This window comes from Ranitomeya imitator, chromosome 1 (assembly GCF_032444005.1).
Source record: "Ranitomeya imitator isolate aRanImi1 chromosome 1, aRanImi1.pri, whole genome shotgun sequence".
Lineage (NCBI taxonomy): Eukaryota > Metazoa > Chordata > Amphibia > Anura > Dendrobatidae > Ranitomeya > Ranitomeya imitator.
In genome coordinates this window covers 437,084,187-437,101,610 of record NC_091282.1, presented here as the reverse complement: position 1 = coordinate 437,101,610, position 17,424 = coordinate 437,084,187, and the positions used below count along the sequence as shown (strand labels likewise).

The 17,424-nt window shown below is 41.0% G+C and overlaps 1 protein-coding gene across 1 annotated transcript in view; it reads left to right on the top strand.

Annotated features, from left to right (window-relative positions):
• LOC138657857 (forkhead box protein D5-like) overlaps positions 1-626 on the top strand; it is a 1,011-nt gene extending 385 nt beyond the window's left edge. Inside the window, exon 1 of the mRNA XM_069745480.1 lies at positions 1-626. This exon is cut by the window's left edge and continues 385 nt beyond it. Coding sequence (XP_069601581.1) covers positions 1-626 — 626 coding nt within the window.
• Positions 627-17,424: the final 16,798 nt, after the last annotated feature.

Below are 17,424 nucleotides of genomic sequence, written 5' to 3'. Positions count from 1 at the left end.
CCTGGCAGAACTCCATCAGGCACAACTTGTCTCTGAATGACTGCTTCATCAAGATCCCCAGGGAGCCGGGCAACCCTGGCAAGGGCAATTACTGGACGCTGGACCCAGCCTCAGAAGACATGTTCGACAACGGGAGCTTCCTCAGGAGGAGGAAAAGATTTAAGAGACATCACAACGAGTTCTTCAAGGACGGTTTAATGGTCTATCCTCCTTTGCATTACTACAGGTCCTACAGACCTATTCAACCACAAACATTCGTACAGCCAAACGCCTTGGCACCAGTGCCAATAACCGAGAGACTAGTCATTCCTGGGCATCACCAAATCCCTTATCAGGATGTTATAAGGGGGAAGCTTCCCAGCAACATCCAAGGACTGAAGCCTCAGGTTCTAGGCAGTCAACAAGGTCGTCCTCCAAACAAGTCTTCCTTCACTATAGAAAGTATTATGAAGAAATCTGAACCTGAAATGTCGGTGCCAACCTTCCCCCAGCCTTGGAACTACAACCAGTTTCTACAACGACCTGCCACCATGCTCCCAGCAGTCCTAAACACACAAGCAGGACCAGTGGTGGCCTCCTATGGGACCAGACAGTACTGTCACCTGCGCTTTCCTGGTGGCTTCTAGGAGGTTCATGGACTTGGACTACACCAGAACCGAAGCAATTCTTATCGGACTCCAGGATTTGAGGCTTTTTAGTCTTCCACCAGTATGGACTGTGAAACCTCTGAAACGACTTGCATATGCATAGACACGTATCTTGCTGCTCACACTTCTATGGAAGTGAATGGTTATGTGATGTTTTGTGGCTTTGAATGTTTATTTAATTGTGCAGTTTTGTTTCCTCCAAGAAATATGTAAATATCTAAACTAATATATTATTTATTGTCATTGTTATTTGTGATTTTTCCATATGGAATAAAAAAAAAATGAAAAGAACAAGCGGCATATGTCCTATGTGTATATTATCTGCCATCACCTGCACAAATGACCAGCATGGTCATTTGTTCAGTTTACACAACGAAAACATTGGATTCTAAGCCCATGATAATATATAAATATATTGTATCAAATCCGTAGGTATGTATATGGGTATATGTGTATAAATATGTGTGTGTGTATATTTTATATATCTATCTATATATATATATATCTATATCTATATATCTATATCTATATATATATATAGATATATATATATCTATATATATATATATATATATACACATATATAATATACACACACAAGTTTTTTTTGCAGTCGCAGAGTGAAAATTCTTATTTGAACCGTAATTTAAAAAAATAACGTATAAATACACAATTATATATAAAATGCTGCATGGAGGTTGAAGCATCATTCTTAAAACCGAGAAGAGGAATAAGAACTAAATAAGTGATTAAGATACATGTACACAAATGATATATATATATATATATATATATATATATATATATATATATATATATATATATTATATATATATTAACATAGTTACTATATATATAGTACTATGTAAGTATGTATAGTATACTTACATAGTACTATGTATAGTACTATGTATAGTAACTATAGTTACTATATAACATAGTACTATGTTACTATGTATATATATATATATTATATATATTCATTAAGCAATAGCTGATGTATAACATGCAGATAAAAGAAACAAAAAATAAACCTACCAATCATTTATTGCGTATTTATCTATCTTCCCCCTAGTCCATATATTTTACTTCACTATCTATCTCAATTATGTTAAGGGATTTTCCCAAATGTAAGGACTGCTAAATCAGCCTAATAATATTCTTATCTGCACTATAAAATATTGTAAAGAAAGATAAATATTACATTATCTGTCTGTAAAGCTTTTTAGATTTGGAAAATATATCATGAATATGAGATAGAGAAAGGGATAAATCAATAAATTGGTATAGAAAAGAAAGTTAACTTAGATTATATATATAATCATGAAGCTCATTTTAAAATTAATTATATAGTTAATTTAAAATATTTAATATAAATATAAAATGTAAAATATATGTATGTGTGTATATATGTGTGTGTATATGTATGTATGAATGTATAAGTGTATGCATATATAGTATATGTATATTTGTCTATGTATATATGTGTATAACATGTGTGTATATGTGTGTATACATATATATATATATATATATATATATATATATATATATATATGCACACACAGAGAGAGAGAAAAGGATAGGGAGAAGAAATATATATATATGTATGTATATATATATATATATATATATATATATATATAATATTATTATATTTATCCAATCCTTCACATTCTTAATAGAATGGATTCAGTATAAAACCCATCATCTTTATTAGTCATGACATTTATTTTATTCAAACAATGAATACAGAGTTAGATCATTACAGAATATATCATTCATGCCATTAAAATGTATGAACCCAATTTCTGCACAAAATAATAGTATGAACCATAAGTAAGAACAGCACTTTTACTTGAGGACCGGACCTGTAATCATGAAGATGATGCAGTACAATGACCGGTTCAAGCTACATTCTTCTCCTTCATGGCCACCATGATCAACACAATCTTTAACACATGTATTGTCCGTATGTCCATGCACAGATATTATATAAGTTCATGCATAGATGTTATATAAGTCCATGCACAGATGTTATACATGTCCATGCACAGATGTTATATAAGTCCATGCACAGATGTTATATAAGTCCATGCACATATGTTATATAAGTTCATGCACAGATGTTATACAAGTCCATGCACAGATATTATACAAGTCCATGCACAGATATTATACAAGTCCATGCACAGATATTATACATGTCCATGCACAGATGCTATATAAGTCTGTGCACAGATATAATACATGTCCATGCACAGATATTATACATGTCCATGCACAGATATTATACATGTCCATGCACAGATGTTATATTATAAGTCCATGCACAGATATTATACATGTCCATGCACAGATGTTATATTATAAGTCCATGCACAGATATTATACATGTCCATGCACAGATGTTATATAAGTCCATGCACAGATGTTATACATGTCCATGCACAGATGTTATATAAGTCCATGCACAGATGTTATACTTGTCCATGCACAGATGTTATATAAGTCCATGCACAGATGTTATACATGTCCATGCACAGATGTTATATAAGTCCATGCACAGATGTTATATACGTCCATGCACAGATATTATACATGTCCATGCACAGATGTTATAGAAGTCAATGCACAGATATAATACATGTCCATGCACAGATATTATACATGTCCATGCACAGATGTTATACATGTCGATGCACAGATGTTACATAAGTCCATGCACAGATATTATAATTTATACATGTCCATGCAGAGATATTATATAAGTCCATGCAGAGATATTATACATGTCCATGCACAGATATTATACATGTCCATGCACAGATATTACATAAGTCCATGCACAGATATTATATAAGTCCGTGCACAAATAGTATACATGTCCATGCACAGATATTATATAAGTCCATGCACAGATATTATATACCAAGCAAGTGATACACTGGCGCACCTGTAGGGAAAAGAAGGGGGTATTGGAAGCTGCTAATGTCAGGCCAGCCTCTGTGCTGTTGGTGACTATTGCCCGTGAAAGCCACTAAACATAAAACACCTGCGTTTCCAATGGTCGCTGTTTCTCTTATAACCACCCACTATGGTTAACAAAAGAAATATGTGTATGAAAAATCATATACTAAGAACATATGGAACACAGACTGGATTATTTTTCAGTTTGCACTTCACAAGGTGCCCTCAGTCGATAATTGTGCTGCTCAGCTGGAGGTGTAAGTCTGGTGGAACACCAGGGAGCATCCTCCCTGGTTGATGGATCAAACCTTCATAACTGCAGAGCAGCTAGATGACTGTGCGGCAGCGTGCTCCGGCCGAGAGACGCCGACGTGAGATCGTGTGGAGTGCGGGGGGGCTTAATGGTAGTGACGTCACCGAAAGACAAGCGCTCAGAGGGGTCAGATTTCCAACGCGTTTCCAAGGTACTCGGACCTTCTTCAGGGATCCCTGACGAAGAAGGTCCGAGTACCTTGGATCCCTGACGAAGAGGGTCAGAGTACCTTGGAAACGCATCGGAAATCTGGCCCCTCTGAGCACTTGTCTTTTGGTGACTACCATTCAGCCTCGCCCCCCACAATCTCACGGCGGCGTCTCTCATCCGGAGCACGCTGCCGCACAGTCATCTAGCGGCTCTGCAATTACGGAGGCTTGATCCATCAACCAGGGAGGACGCCCCCTGGTGTTCCACTGGACTTTACACCTCCAGCTGAGCAACTCCATTATCGACTGAGGGCACCTTGTCATAGATATTATATACGTCCATGCACAGATGTGATATAAGTCAAGACTACAAATGATGAAATAATGAGAAGATGTGGACTTGGCATGATATATATATAAATCACCAAAAAGGAATCTCTTCATATACGGCCAGTAAAATAAACATAATCTTTATTAAATCTTATTAAAATACATATACCAGTACAACAAGTACATAACCACAGGCACAGGTAACAGTAGGTGGGACACCCCAGGTAATGACTCCAAAGTTAACAAGAATATATATAATACATATGATAACTTACAAAAGATGTGATGCAACAATAAACACAGGTACCATGTCTGACAACTGTGTGACCATGCAATCTTCAGGCACGGAACAAAAGATAGTAAAAATACAAGTGTATGAGAAGTCAGTACTAAGACATATTTACCAAGGAGCACTCCTGAGGACCCACCACACCCGACGCGCGTTTCGCACGGAAATAAACACATGGTACCTGTGTTTATTGTTGCATCACATCTTTTGTAAGTTATCATATGTATTATATATATTCTTGTTAACTTTGGAGTCATTACCTGGGGTGTCCCACCTACTGTTACCTGTGCCTGTGGTTATGTACTCGTTGTACTGGTATATGTATTTTAATAAGATTTAATAAAGATTATGTTTATTTTACTGGCCGAATATGAAGAGATTCCTTTTTGGTGATTTATTTGGCATATTGCTTCATGGCCTTATATATGGGATATACTTAGGTGTGTTTATGATATATATATATATATATATATATATATATATATATATCAGGAGTCAGTTGTAGAGAGTCTCTGTAAATGAACTGTATATTTTATTGAGGGAAGAGAAGGTGATAGATTCCCACACATTGTGTAGGGGGAGGATCTGAGGGGACAATACTGCATTGAAACTCATTGTGAGGTTTTTCTCCACACAACACAGTTTCCAATTAACAGTAAGGGATGAAATTGTCAATACTAACATCATTCGTCTTTAATATTATTCATGAATAGACAATAACAGTAGTGTACATGACAGATAGATAGATAGATAGATATAATAGATATCTATCTATCTATCCCATATCTATCTATCTATCTATCTATCTATCTATCCCATATCTATCTATCTATCTATCTATCTATCTATCTATCTATCTATCTATCTATCTATCTATCTATCTATCTATCTCAGATCTATCTATCTTATATCTATCTATCTCATATCTATCTCATATTTATCTATCTATAATATATCTATTTATCTATCTATCTCATATTTATCTATCTCATATCTATCTATCTATCTATCTATCTATCTATCTATCTATCTATCTATCTATCTATCTATCTATCTATCTCATATCTATCTATCTATCTATCTCATATCTATCTATCTATCTATCTCATATCTATCTATCTATCTATTTATCTATCTATCTCATATTTATCTATCTCATATCTATCTATCTATCTCATATCTATCTATCTATCTATCTATCTATCTATCTATCTATCTATCTATCTATCTATCTATCTATCTCATATCTATCTATCTATCTATCTATCTATCTATCTATTTATCTATCTATCTCATATTTATCTATCTCATATCTATCTATCTATCTATCTATCTATCTATCTATCTATCTATCTATCTATCTCATATCTATCTATCTCATATCTATCTATCTATCTATCTATTTATCTATCTCATATCTATCTATCTATTTATCTATCTATCTATCTATCTATCTATCTATCTATCTATCTATCTATCTATCTATCTATCTATCTCATATCTATCTATCTATCTATCTATCTATCTATCTATCTATCTATCTATCTATCTATCTATCTATCATTCCGGCACTGATGACTATGCAGGTACTCTGCTTTGTTAAAGGGATGCCCATTTCCTTAACCACATGCCGTTCTCAGAATCTAAAACTCCCCTCTTTCTGCAGCATTTTTTCTATGTGAACCTGACAGGGAGACTCTCCTTCTCCTCTACTATTAATAGTGATCTAATGCTATTCTGCCATATCCAGGTAAATGCCTCCATAGACACTACTTTGTCTCTACCCTCATCATTGAGATCTTCACATTCTCCGGTCGGCTCTAATTGCCACCCAACGATTTATTACATATTTTTATATTTTTTATTTTTACTGCTTTATTTTTCTCCACATCTTCTCCTCTCACATATTGTTCCTTTTTTTTACAGTGACGTAATGAGTTAGAACCGGGATGGGTTGAAACGTCTATATTATACATCATAGTCGCTTTCCACTGTTGCTTCCCCACTCCCCTTGTTTCCCCTTTATTCGCGGACTTGAATACAAATATTATGCATCACTTGAGTGTGCGGTGAATCTTGACTTCATAGAAATTTATAACATTTTTTCCCACAAAATGTTATTTTAGCCCCAATTTTTATTTTCTCAAGGGTAACAGGAGAAAATAGACCTCAAAAATTGTTGTGCAATTTCCCGAGTAAGCTGATGCCCCATAAGTGGTGGAAAACAACTGTTTGGGCACATGACAGGGTTCAGAAGGGAAGGAGCGATGGTTTGGAGCGCATACTTTGACTAAATTGTCTCCGCACGCCATATCACATTTGTAGAGCCCCTGTTGTGCTTAAAAAATGGAAATCCCCCACAAGTGACCCTATTTTGGAAACTACACTCCTTAAGGAATTTAACTACATACATAGTTTTATAGTAATGATTATAATAATACTAATGCTTTTGTTATTACTGTTGTATGAATTTATAATGTGTTGGTATGTGTAAGTTGTGTGGAGTACATTTCATAACATACTCACCTTCCTGAGTGCCAAATATTAGGGCCTTGATCACTACCTCCTGAAAATTTTCTGTTGAAGTGGTTAAATACTGGCTAACTTTTATATAGACAATCAAAGTTAGGATTGTCTCTGGGAGGACACTGCCCATTATCACTTTAATGCCAAAATTCCAAAATTTTAGAATTTTGTCATTAAATTCTTCTGACCTTTCCTGGAGCCTGCACACTGGAGCACTTTGCTCTACCCTCAACAGGGCAGACAAAGTACACCTGCGCAGGAGCTGCGGCAAAACAACAAGAAGACAACGTCATCGTATGAAGATAGGAGGCGTTGGGCCGGACCGCAACGCTCATCAGACCCGGACCGCACCGGGACCGCCCCTGGGTGAGTATAATATAACCTTTATTTCTCATCCTTCAGGTTACATCAGGGGCTTATCTACAGCATTACAGAATGCTGTAGATAAGCCCCTGATGCTGGTAACCGCAGGTCATTTACGATTTTGAGGGTGACAGACTCCCTTTAACAGTTCTCATCACCAGAACACATACATAGCCAGCAGCTTTGGTTTTGGCCAAAATATTTTTTAAGCTGCTACCACTACAAGGTAGACTCTTTTGGCTGGGCCCTACTCTACACTAACCTATCAAACATTTGTTAAAATATGCAATACATTTTAGGTATATTTTTATTTATTTTTCAATTTTTAAAATGACCAATAAAATCACATACAAGGGACAAATACCATCGCACCATGACCAGACCACATATTACCGCCACATGTTGACCAATAATACCAAATACAAGGAACAAATACCACCACGCCATGACCAGACCACATATTACCACCACATGGTGACCAGTAAAACCACATACAAGGAACATAACCTACCACACCATGACCAGACCACATATTACCACCACATAGTGACCAAATAACAGCACACACAAGGAACAAATACCACCACTCCATGATTGGAAAACATATTACCACCACATAGTGACAAAATAGCAGCACATACAAGGAACAAATATCGCCACACCATGACCAGACATCATATTACCACCACATAGTGACTGAATACTACAATAATGATAATTAATAAAAAAAAACACAATACTAATATCACAATATGTGCCAATTATACACAAGAGATCTGTACTTAGTATGCAGTGTCCTGGTACAGGTAATACCATGATTACCGGTGACATTATACACAAGAGCTCTGTATATAGTGTATAGTGTACAGGTAATACAGTGATTAGCAGTGACATTATACACAAGGGCTCAGTATACAGTATCAGTGTACAGGTTATACAGTGATCAATTACATTATACACAGGAGCTCTGTATGTAGTGTCAGTGTAAAGGTAATAAAGTGATCACTGGTGACATTGTACACAGGACCTCTGTACATAGTATAGAGTGTATAGTGTCAGTGTACAGGTAACACACTGACTCACCAGTGACGTCTCTAGGTGAAGTCCTTTTATCTTCACTTTTCATCTTCATCAAGCACAGACCACGATCACTTCTTCCAGCCAGGGCTCGTCTCTGCAGGAAATAACACAGTTATCTAGAGCACCGCTTGCAAAACACATTACTTAATTTTTTCCCAACTCCTGCACTACACCAGATGAAGAAAAAAGGACGACATAGTGTCACTCTGCACAGTAACAGGACCCCCACATTTAAAACAGAATCCTCAAAAAATAAAAAAAACATTGCTGCAGTAATAATATCCCTTAATTAGCCCCTATGATAATATCCACCATCCTGGCCCCCAGGTGTCTCATTCCTGGCTCCAGCCATATGTTCTCCCATCCTGCCCCCATAAGTATCCATTCTACCTCATGTGATGTCCCATCCTGCCCCATCTGTCCCATCATCCTGCCCCATCTGCCCCATGATCCTGCCTCATCTGTCTCCATCGTATACATCCTGCCCTGTGATCTTGCCCAATGTCTCCATCCTGCCCCGTGTCTCCATCCTGCCCAATGTTTCCATCCTGCCCACCGTGTCTTCATTCTGTCCCCGTGTCTCCATCCTGCCCCCGTGTCTCCATCCTGCCCCCGTGTCTCCATTCTGCCCCATGTCTCCATTCTGCACCAGGCTTGCCGCTTTCAATAGAAAAACAAACAAAAATCTTTCTCCTTACCTGGCCACGCTCCAGTGCCGACGTTCCACCCTGTTCCTGCACGGCAATAGAGTTTAACTGCACCTGCGTCTCGGATGCAGGTTCAGTTACTGCACAGGCAGAAGCCCGCCGCTAGGGCCCGATGAGCAGAAGAGACGGGGCCCGATGCGGGCCCCCTCTGCTCATTGGGCCCCATACGACAGTCAGAGCAGTAATGCCCTGATGGTGGCCCTGTGGGCATACAAATTTGTGTGGGCCACCATAAGATTTATTATTTCTTCTCTGAAAAAGAATTTGAGAAAGTCAATTTCATTGAGGCCTGTAACATCAAATTGGATTTCTGAGCTACCGTACACTACACTACAGAAATCCGCAATTCCGCAGGCCAATCCGCAATGCACATACCCTAAACCTAATCTGTACTATTTTTTTCTAAAAGAAAATCGGACTTCAGTAACACTGTGACGTTCGCTCACCTAATGTGCTACCTCAATACCTTTTAAAGCTACTTTGTACTAACTACTATTATTTTTTTTAAAAAGAAAATAGGACGTCACTTACACTGCTACGTCCGCTACTCTAACTAACTAAACAAAAAAGTACCTTGGCGTACACTCTAATCATCAGCCATACTGATCAGAGCACTGTGGCCACTGTGGGAAGAGCATGAATGCTCAGCGCGGATGTCGTACACAAGGAAGAAGTACAAAAGTGTGCCAAAAATACAGTTGGAAGAGGGGAGGATTGGGGGTGGTGGTAAGGGGGATCTGGAACATTGACCGGGAACTGTTGCTGCTGTGATCACAGATCAGTCACACAGCAGCCAGCACACAGCACAGCACAGGAGACAGATCGGAGGAGACACAAGAGGCAGGAAATCACAAGAGGATAGAAACCACTGGAGACTAGACGGAGGTGGACATGACTTGGGGATGGGTGGACTGAGAACTCCTGCAGCCTTTGTTTGTATTGCAGTGTAGATTTTAAACAAGAGTGTTGTTGCTTTAAGAGGAAGGAGTTTAGATGTTTGTGCCTGGTGTATTACTGTGAGGAGGGTGGGGCTTATATAGGGGAGGCAACTCTGGCTCTCCCTCTTTCTCTCACACGATGGACAGGAGGAAACATTACCCGCCCTCCCGCCCTGTTTATAATCTCTGTCCTTAACCCCTTCGCGCCATGCGCCGTACTAGTACGGCGCTGCCGGCACTGCATTAGTGCCAGCCGCAGTACTAGTACGGCGCCGCCATTTTCCGGTCACCGCGCGGCACCGCGCGGTGATCGGGTTCCGGTGTCTGCTGTCCCTGACAGCAGACCATCCGTGCACGCAGCCCCGAGTGCCTGCACCGCCCCCCCGCATCAGCGATCGCTGTGATTGGCTGGTCAATTCTGACCAGCCAATCACAGCGATTTGACAATAAAGTTTAAAAAAAAAAAAAAAAAAAGCATGTGACAGGCTGTGATTGATGCTGTGTGACGTCGCACCAATCACAGCCGTCACAGTAGGTGGGGTGATCACCACGTCACCTCACCTGATTAACCCCTATGGCGCTGATTGGCTGAACAATAGCTTCTAGCCAATCAGCGCCAAAGGGGTTAATTTAAAATACCGATCACCGCCCTGCACGCCATCATTCTCTCAGATTTGGCGTGCAGAGCGGTGGTCTAAGCCCCTCTGTCACCTTAGTCAAATAATCCATTGGTGGCCAGTGCGATCGTCCCTGCGATCTCCTGCTTCCAGCTTGTGCTCCAGCTTGTGCTCCAGTGCTCTGTGCTCTCTGCTGCCATCTGCCTGCTGTGTGACTCCTGTGATCACAGCAGCAGCAGCACCTCCCCCACCCCTTTCCCATCCCCCCATCCCTGTTCCAGTACCCCCTCCCTCCCCCACCCTCCAATTGAAATTTTTGCGCACTTTTTTGCGCTTTTTTTCCTGTGCGCGGCGTCCCGCGCAGAGCATTCGTGCTCTTCCTGTGTCCGCAGCGCTCTGATCAGTATCGCTGCTGATCAGAGACTGCGCCACAGGACTTTTTTTTTTTTTAGTTAGTTAGTGTAGCGGACATTGCAGTCTAAGCGACGTCCGTTTTTTTTTTTTTAGAAAAAAAATTGTAGTTAGTACAGTGTAGTTTTAGACGTAACAAGGTAGCGTAGCCGGCGTCAGTGTTTGGTGACGTCCCTCCATCCCTGTTCAAGTACCCCCCTCCAATTCAATTTTTGCGCACTTTTTTGCGCTTTTTTTCCTGTGCGCGGCGTCCCGCGCAGAGCATTCGTGCTCTTCCTGTGTCCGCAGCGCTCTGATCAGTATCGCTGCTGATCAGAGACTGCGCCACAGGACTTTTTTTTTTTAGTTAGTGTAGCGGACATTGCAGTCTAAGCGACGTCCGTTTTTTTTTTAGAAAAAAAATTGTAGTTAGTACAGTGTAGTTTTAGACGTAACAAGGTAGCGTAGCCGGCGTCAGTGTTTGGTGACGTCCCTCCATCCCTGTTCAAGTAGCCCCCTCCAATTCAATTTTGTGCGCACTTTTTTGCGCTTTTTTCCTGTGCGCGGCGTCCCGCGCAGAGCATTCGTGCTCTTCCTGTGTCCGCAGCGCTCTGATCAGTATCGCTGCTGATCAGAGACTGCGCCACAGAACTTTTATTTTTTAGCTAGTTAGTGTAACGGACTTCGCAGTCTAAGCGACGTCCGATTTTTTTTTTTTTCTTTTACAAAAATATAATAGTAGTTAGTACAGTGTAGTCTTAGACGTAGATTAGCTGGTGTCACAGCGTTCGTGACGACCGGTCTTTTTTTTTTTTTAGAGAAAAAAAAAATTGTACAGAGTAGTTTAGTGGTAGCGTGTTAGTGTAGCCGGCGTCACAGCGTTAGTGACGACCGATCATCTTTTAGAAAAAAAAAATCGTACTGAGTTTTATAGGTAGGGAGGTAGCGTCTTGTGCATAAAAAAAATCTGCTATCGCCGGATAATCTCTAGTGCATTAGGGGAGCGTACGTCACACTGTTAGTGGCGTTCGCTTTTCTTTTGTAAAAAGAATAATTAGTTGCGTCGTCTAATTTTTAGTGCGTTTGGGAAAAAAAAAATGGCCCATTCGTCAACAAGGCGCTATTCACCAGAGGAGGCTTACGCCATCCTTGCGTCCGACACAGATTCAGCCAGTGAGGAAGATCCCACGTTCCTCTATTCCTCCTCCTCCTCCTCCTCATCCTCCTCCTCATCTGGTGAGGAAAGACCCCTAATAAGGCGCCGTAGGACCCAGGCAACTCCTGCAGCAATCGATCCCGTATGGATTGCACCCCCGGAAAATTTTCAGCCCGTCATTCCGGATTTCAGCAGCAGCTCAGGAATCCAGTTTGACACGACTGGCCTCACTGAAATTGATTTCTTCAAATTCTTTTTCAGTGATGAAATAATAAATATTATGGTGGCCCAGACGAACCTGTATGCCCAACAATTTTTCACCCAAAATCCCACGTCATTTTATGCCAGATGGACCCCCGTAAATGCAGCAGAGATGATGACATTTTGGGGAATTGTGCTGCATATGGGCCTAATCAAAAAGCCAAAGCTTCGGCAATACTGGAGTACTGACATTCTCTACAGTACACCGGTATTCCGCATGGCCATGAAAAGGACACGATTTGAAGCGATCCAAAAATTTTTGCATTTCAGTGATAATGCGCAGTGTCCTCCCCGAGACGATCCAAACTTTGATCGTCTATATAAAATTCGTCCAGTGGTTGAACACTTCAGCAGAAAATTTGCTGAGGCGTACACACCCCAGAGGGACATCGCTATTGATGAATCTCTCGTTCATTTCAAAGGGAGGCTAAAATTCCGACAGTACCTGCCCAGTAAGAGGTCCAGGTACGGAATAAAGTTGTACAAACTGTGCGAGAGTACCTCAGGGTACACCCACAGATTTAGGGTCTACGAGGGTAAGGACACCCAGATTAACCCCCCTGAATGCCCCCCCATCCTGGGGGTGAGTGGGAAAATTGTGTGGGAATTGCTGCACCCACTGCTGGATAAGGGTTATCACCTCTACATTGACAACTTTTACACCAGCATCCCACTCTTCAAGGCCCTCTCTGCCAGAGGTACAGCTGCATGTGGCACCGTGCGAAAAAATCAGCGAGGCCTCCCTAAGCCGCTAATTGGGCAAACGCTAAGAAAAGGGGAAAGCAGAGCCAAATGCAGCGACAACATGCTGGTGGTCAAGTATAAGGACAAAAGGGATGTCCTTATCCTGACCACCATACACCGTGACAACAGCACCCTTGTCACTGTTCGTGGGACCACAACACAAGTCCCAAAGCCAGATTGTATCCTGGATTACAATCGGTACATGGGTGGTGTGGATCTCTCAGATCAGGTTCTCCAACCATACAGTGCCATGCGAAAAGCTTACGTATGGTACAAAAAATTGGCCGTGCACATTGTACAGATGGCACTGTACAATGCTTTTGTGCTGTCCCGATCTGCAGGCAATACGGGGACCTTCCTTCAGTTTCAGGAGGTAGTCATCAAGGCCCTAATGTTTGGCACTCAGGGAGGTGAGGGTCCCAGTACTTCTGAATCTGATAGTGCCCGTATTGTCCAAGGTCAACATTTCCCAGGACAGGTTCCCCAAACAGCGAGGACAGGACGATCACAAAAACGGTGCAGAGTATGTTCCAAGAGGGGAATCCGAAAGGACACAATTTACCATTGTGAAACCTGCCCTGAGAAACCTGGCCTTTGCATTAAGGATTGCTTCAAAGCATACCACACGTCCACAAATTAATAAAAATTAGTTTATACCCTGTTGACACAACACACTGTGTAGTTTCCAACATGGGGTCACTTGTGGAGTGAGGCACTTGCAGGTTTACGGTGCTCACCACATATCTAAATAAATTCCTTGGGAGGTCCAGTTTTAAAAATAGGGTCACTTGTGGAGTGAGGCACTTGGAGGTTTACGGTGCTCACCACATATCTAAATAAATTCCTTGGGAGGTCCAGTTTTAAAAATAGGGTCACTTGTGGAGTGAGGCACTTGGAGGTTTACGGTGCTCACCACATATCTAAATAAATTCCTTGGGAGGTCCAGTTTTAAAAATAGGGTCACTTGTGGAGTGAGGCACTTGGAGGTTTACGGTGCTCACCACATATCTAAATAAATTCCTTGGGAGGTCCAGTTTTAAAAATAGGGTCACTTGTGGAGTGAGGCACTTGGAGGTTTACGGTGCTCACCACATATCTAAATAAATTCCTTGGGAGGTCCAGTTTTAAAAATAGGGTCACTTGTGGAGTGAGGCACTTGGAGGTTTACGGTGCTCACCACATATCTAAATAAATTCCTTGGGAGGTCCAGTTTTCAAAATGGTGTCACTTGTGGAGTGAGGCACTTGGAGGTTTACGGTGCTCACCACATATCTAAATAAATTCCTTGGGAGGTCCAGTTTTCAAAATGGGGTCACTTGTGGAGTGAGGCACTTGGAGGTTTACGGTGCTCACCACATATCTAAATAAATTCCTTGGGAGGTCCAGTTTTCAAAATGGGGTCACTTGTGGAGTGAGGCACTTGGAGGTTTACGGTGCTCACCACATATCTAAATAAATTCCTTGGGAGGTCCAGTTTTCAAAATGGGGTCACTTGTGGCGGTTTTCCACTGTTTAGGCACATCAGGGGCTCTGCAAATGCAACGTGACGCCTGCAGACCAATCCATCTAAGTCTGCATTCCAAATGCTGCTCCTTCCCTTCCGAGCTCTGCCATGCGCACAAACAGTGGTTTTTCCCCACATATGGGGTATCAGTGTATTCAGGATAAATTGGTCAACAACTTTAGTGGTCCATTTTCTCCTTTTACACTTGTGAAGATAAAAAAATTGTTGTTAAAAGATCATTTTTGGGAAAAAAAATGTGAATTTTTATTTTTACGCCTCTACGTTCTAAACTTTTGTGAAGCACCTGGGGGTTCAATGTGCTCACCACATAGCTAGATAAGTTCCTTGAAGGGTCTAGTTTCCAAAATGGGGTCACTTGTGGCGGTTTTCCACTGTTTAGGCACATCAGGGGCTCTCCAAACGGGACATGGTGTCCGATCTCAATTCCAGCCAATTTTGGTTTGTAAAAGTCAAATGGCGCTCCTTCCCTTCCGAGCCCTGCCGTGTGCCCAAGCAGTGGTTTTCCCCCACATATGGGGTGTCAGTGTATTCAGGATAAATTGGTCAACAACTTTAGTGGTCCATTTTCTCCTTTTACACTTGTGAAGATAAAAAAAATTGTTGTTAAAAGATCATTTTTGGGGGAAAAATGTGAATTTTTATTTTTACGCCTCCACGTTCTAAACTTTTGTGAAGCATCTGGGGGTTCAATGTGCTCACCACATAGCTAGATAAGTTCCTTGAAGGGTCTAGTTTCCAAAATGGGGTCACTTGTGGCGGTTTTCCACTGTTTAGGCACATCAGTGGCTCTCCAAACGGGACATGGTGTCCAATCTCAATTCCAGCCAATTTTGGTTTGTAAAAGTCAAATGGCGCTCCTTCCCTTCCGAGCCCTGCCGTGTGCCCAAACAGTGGTTTTCCCCCACATATGGGGTATCAGTGTATTCAGGATAAATTGGTCAACAACTTTAGTGGTCCATTTTCTCCTTTTACACTTGTGAAGATAAAAAAATTGTTGTTAAAAGATCATTTTTGGGGGAAAAATGTGAATTTTTATTTTTACGCCTCCACGTTCTAAACTTTTGTGAAGCACCTGGGGATTCAATGTGCTCACCACATAGCTAGATAAGTTCCTTGAAGGGTCTAGTTTCCAAAATGGGGTCACTTGTGGCGGTTTTCCACTGTTTAGGCACATCAGTGGCTCTCCAAACGGGACATGGTGTCCAATCTCAATTCCAGCCAATTTTGGTTTGTAAAAGTCAAATGGCGCTCCTTCCCTTCCGAGCCCTGCCGTGTGCCCAAGCAGTGGTTTTCCCCCACATATGGGGTATCAGTGTATTCAGGATAAATTGGTCAACAACTTTAGTGGTCAATTTTCTCCTTTTACACTTGTGAAGATAAAAAAATTGTTGTTAAAAGATCATTTTTGGGGGAAAAATGTGAATTTTTATTTTTACGCCTCCACGTTCTAAACTTTTGTGAAGCACCTGGGGGTTCAATGTGCTCACTACATAGCTAGATAAGTTCCTTGAAGGGTCTAGTTTCCAAAATGGGGTCACTTGTGGCGGTTTTCCACTGTTTAGGCACATCAGTGGCTCTCCAAACGGGACATGGTGTCCAATCTCAATTCCAGCCAATTTTGGTTTGTAAAAGTCAAATGGCGCTCCTTCCCTTCCGAGCCCTGCCGTGTGCCCAAACAGTGGTTTTCCCCCACATATGGGGCATCAGTGTATTCAGGATAAATTGGTCAACAACTTTAGTGGTCCATTTTCTCCTTTTACACTTGTGAAGATAAAAAAATTGTTGTTAAAAGATCATTTTTGGGGGAAAAATGTGAATTTTTATTTTTACGCCTCCACGTTCTAAACTTTTGTGAAGCACCTGGGGGTTCAATGTGCTCACCACATAGCTAGATAAGTTCCTTGAAGGGTCTAGTTTCCAAAATGGGGTCACTTGTGGCGGTTTTCCACTGTTTAGGTACATCAGGGGCTCTCCAAACGGGACATGGTGTCCGATCTCAATTCCAGCCAATTTTGGTTTGAAATAGTCAAAAGGCGCTCCTTCCCTTCCGAGCCCTGCCGTGCACCCAGACAGTGGTTTTCTCCCACATATGGGGTATCAGTGTATTCAGAAGGAATTGCACAACAACTTTCGTGGTCCATTTTCTTCTTTTACCCTTGTGAAAATAAAAAAAATGTTGCTAAAAGATCATTATGTGAAAAAAAAAGTTAAATGTTATTTTTTTCCTTCCACATTCCGTTAATTCCTGTGAAGCACCTGAAGGGTTAATAAACTTCTTGAATGTGGTTTTGAGTACCTCGGGGGGTGTAGTTTTTAGAATGGTGTCACTTTTGGGTATTTTAAATCCTATAAGCCTCTCAAAGTGACTTCAAATATGATGTGGTCCCTACAAAAAATGGTTTTATAAAAGTTGATGAAA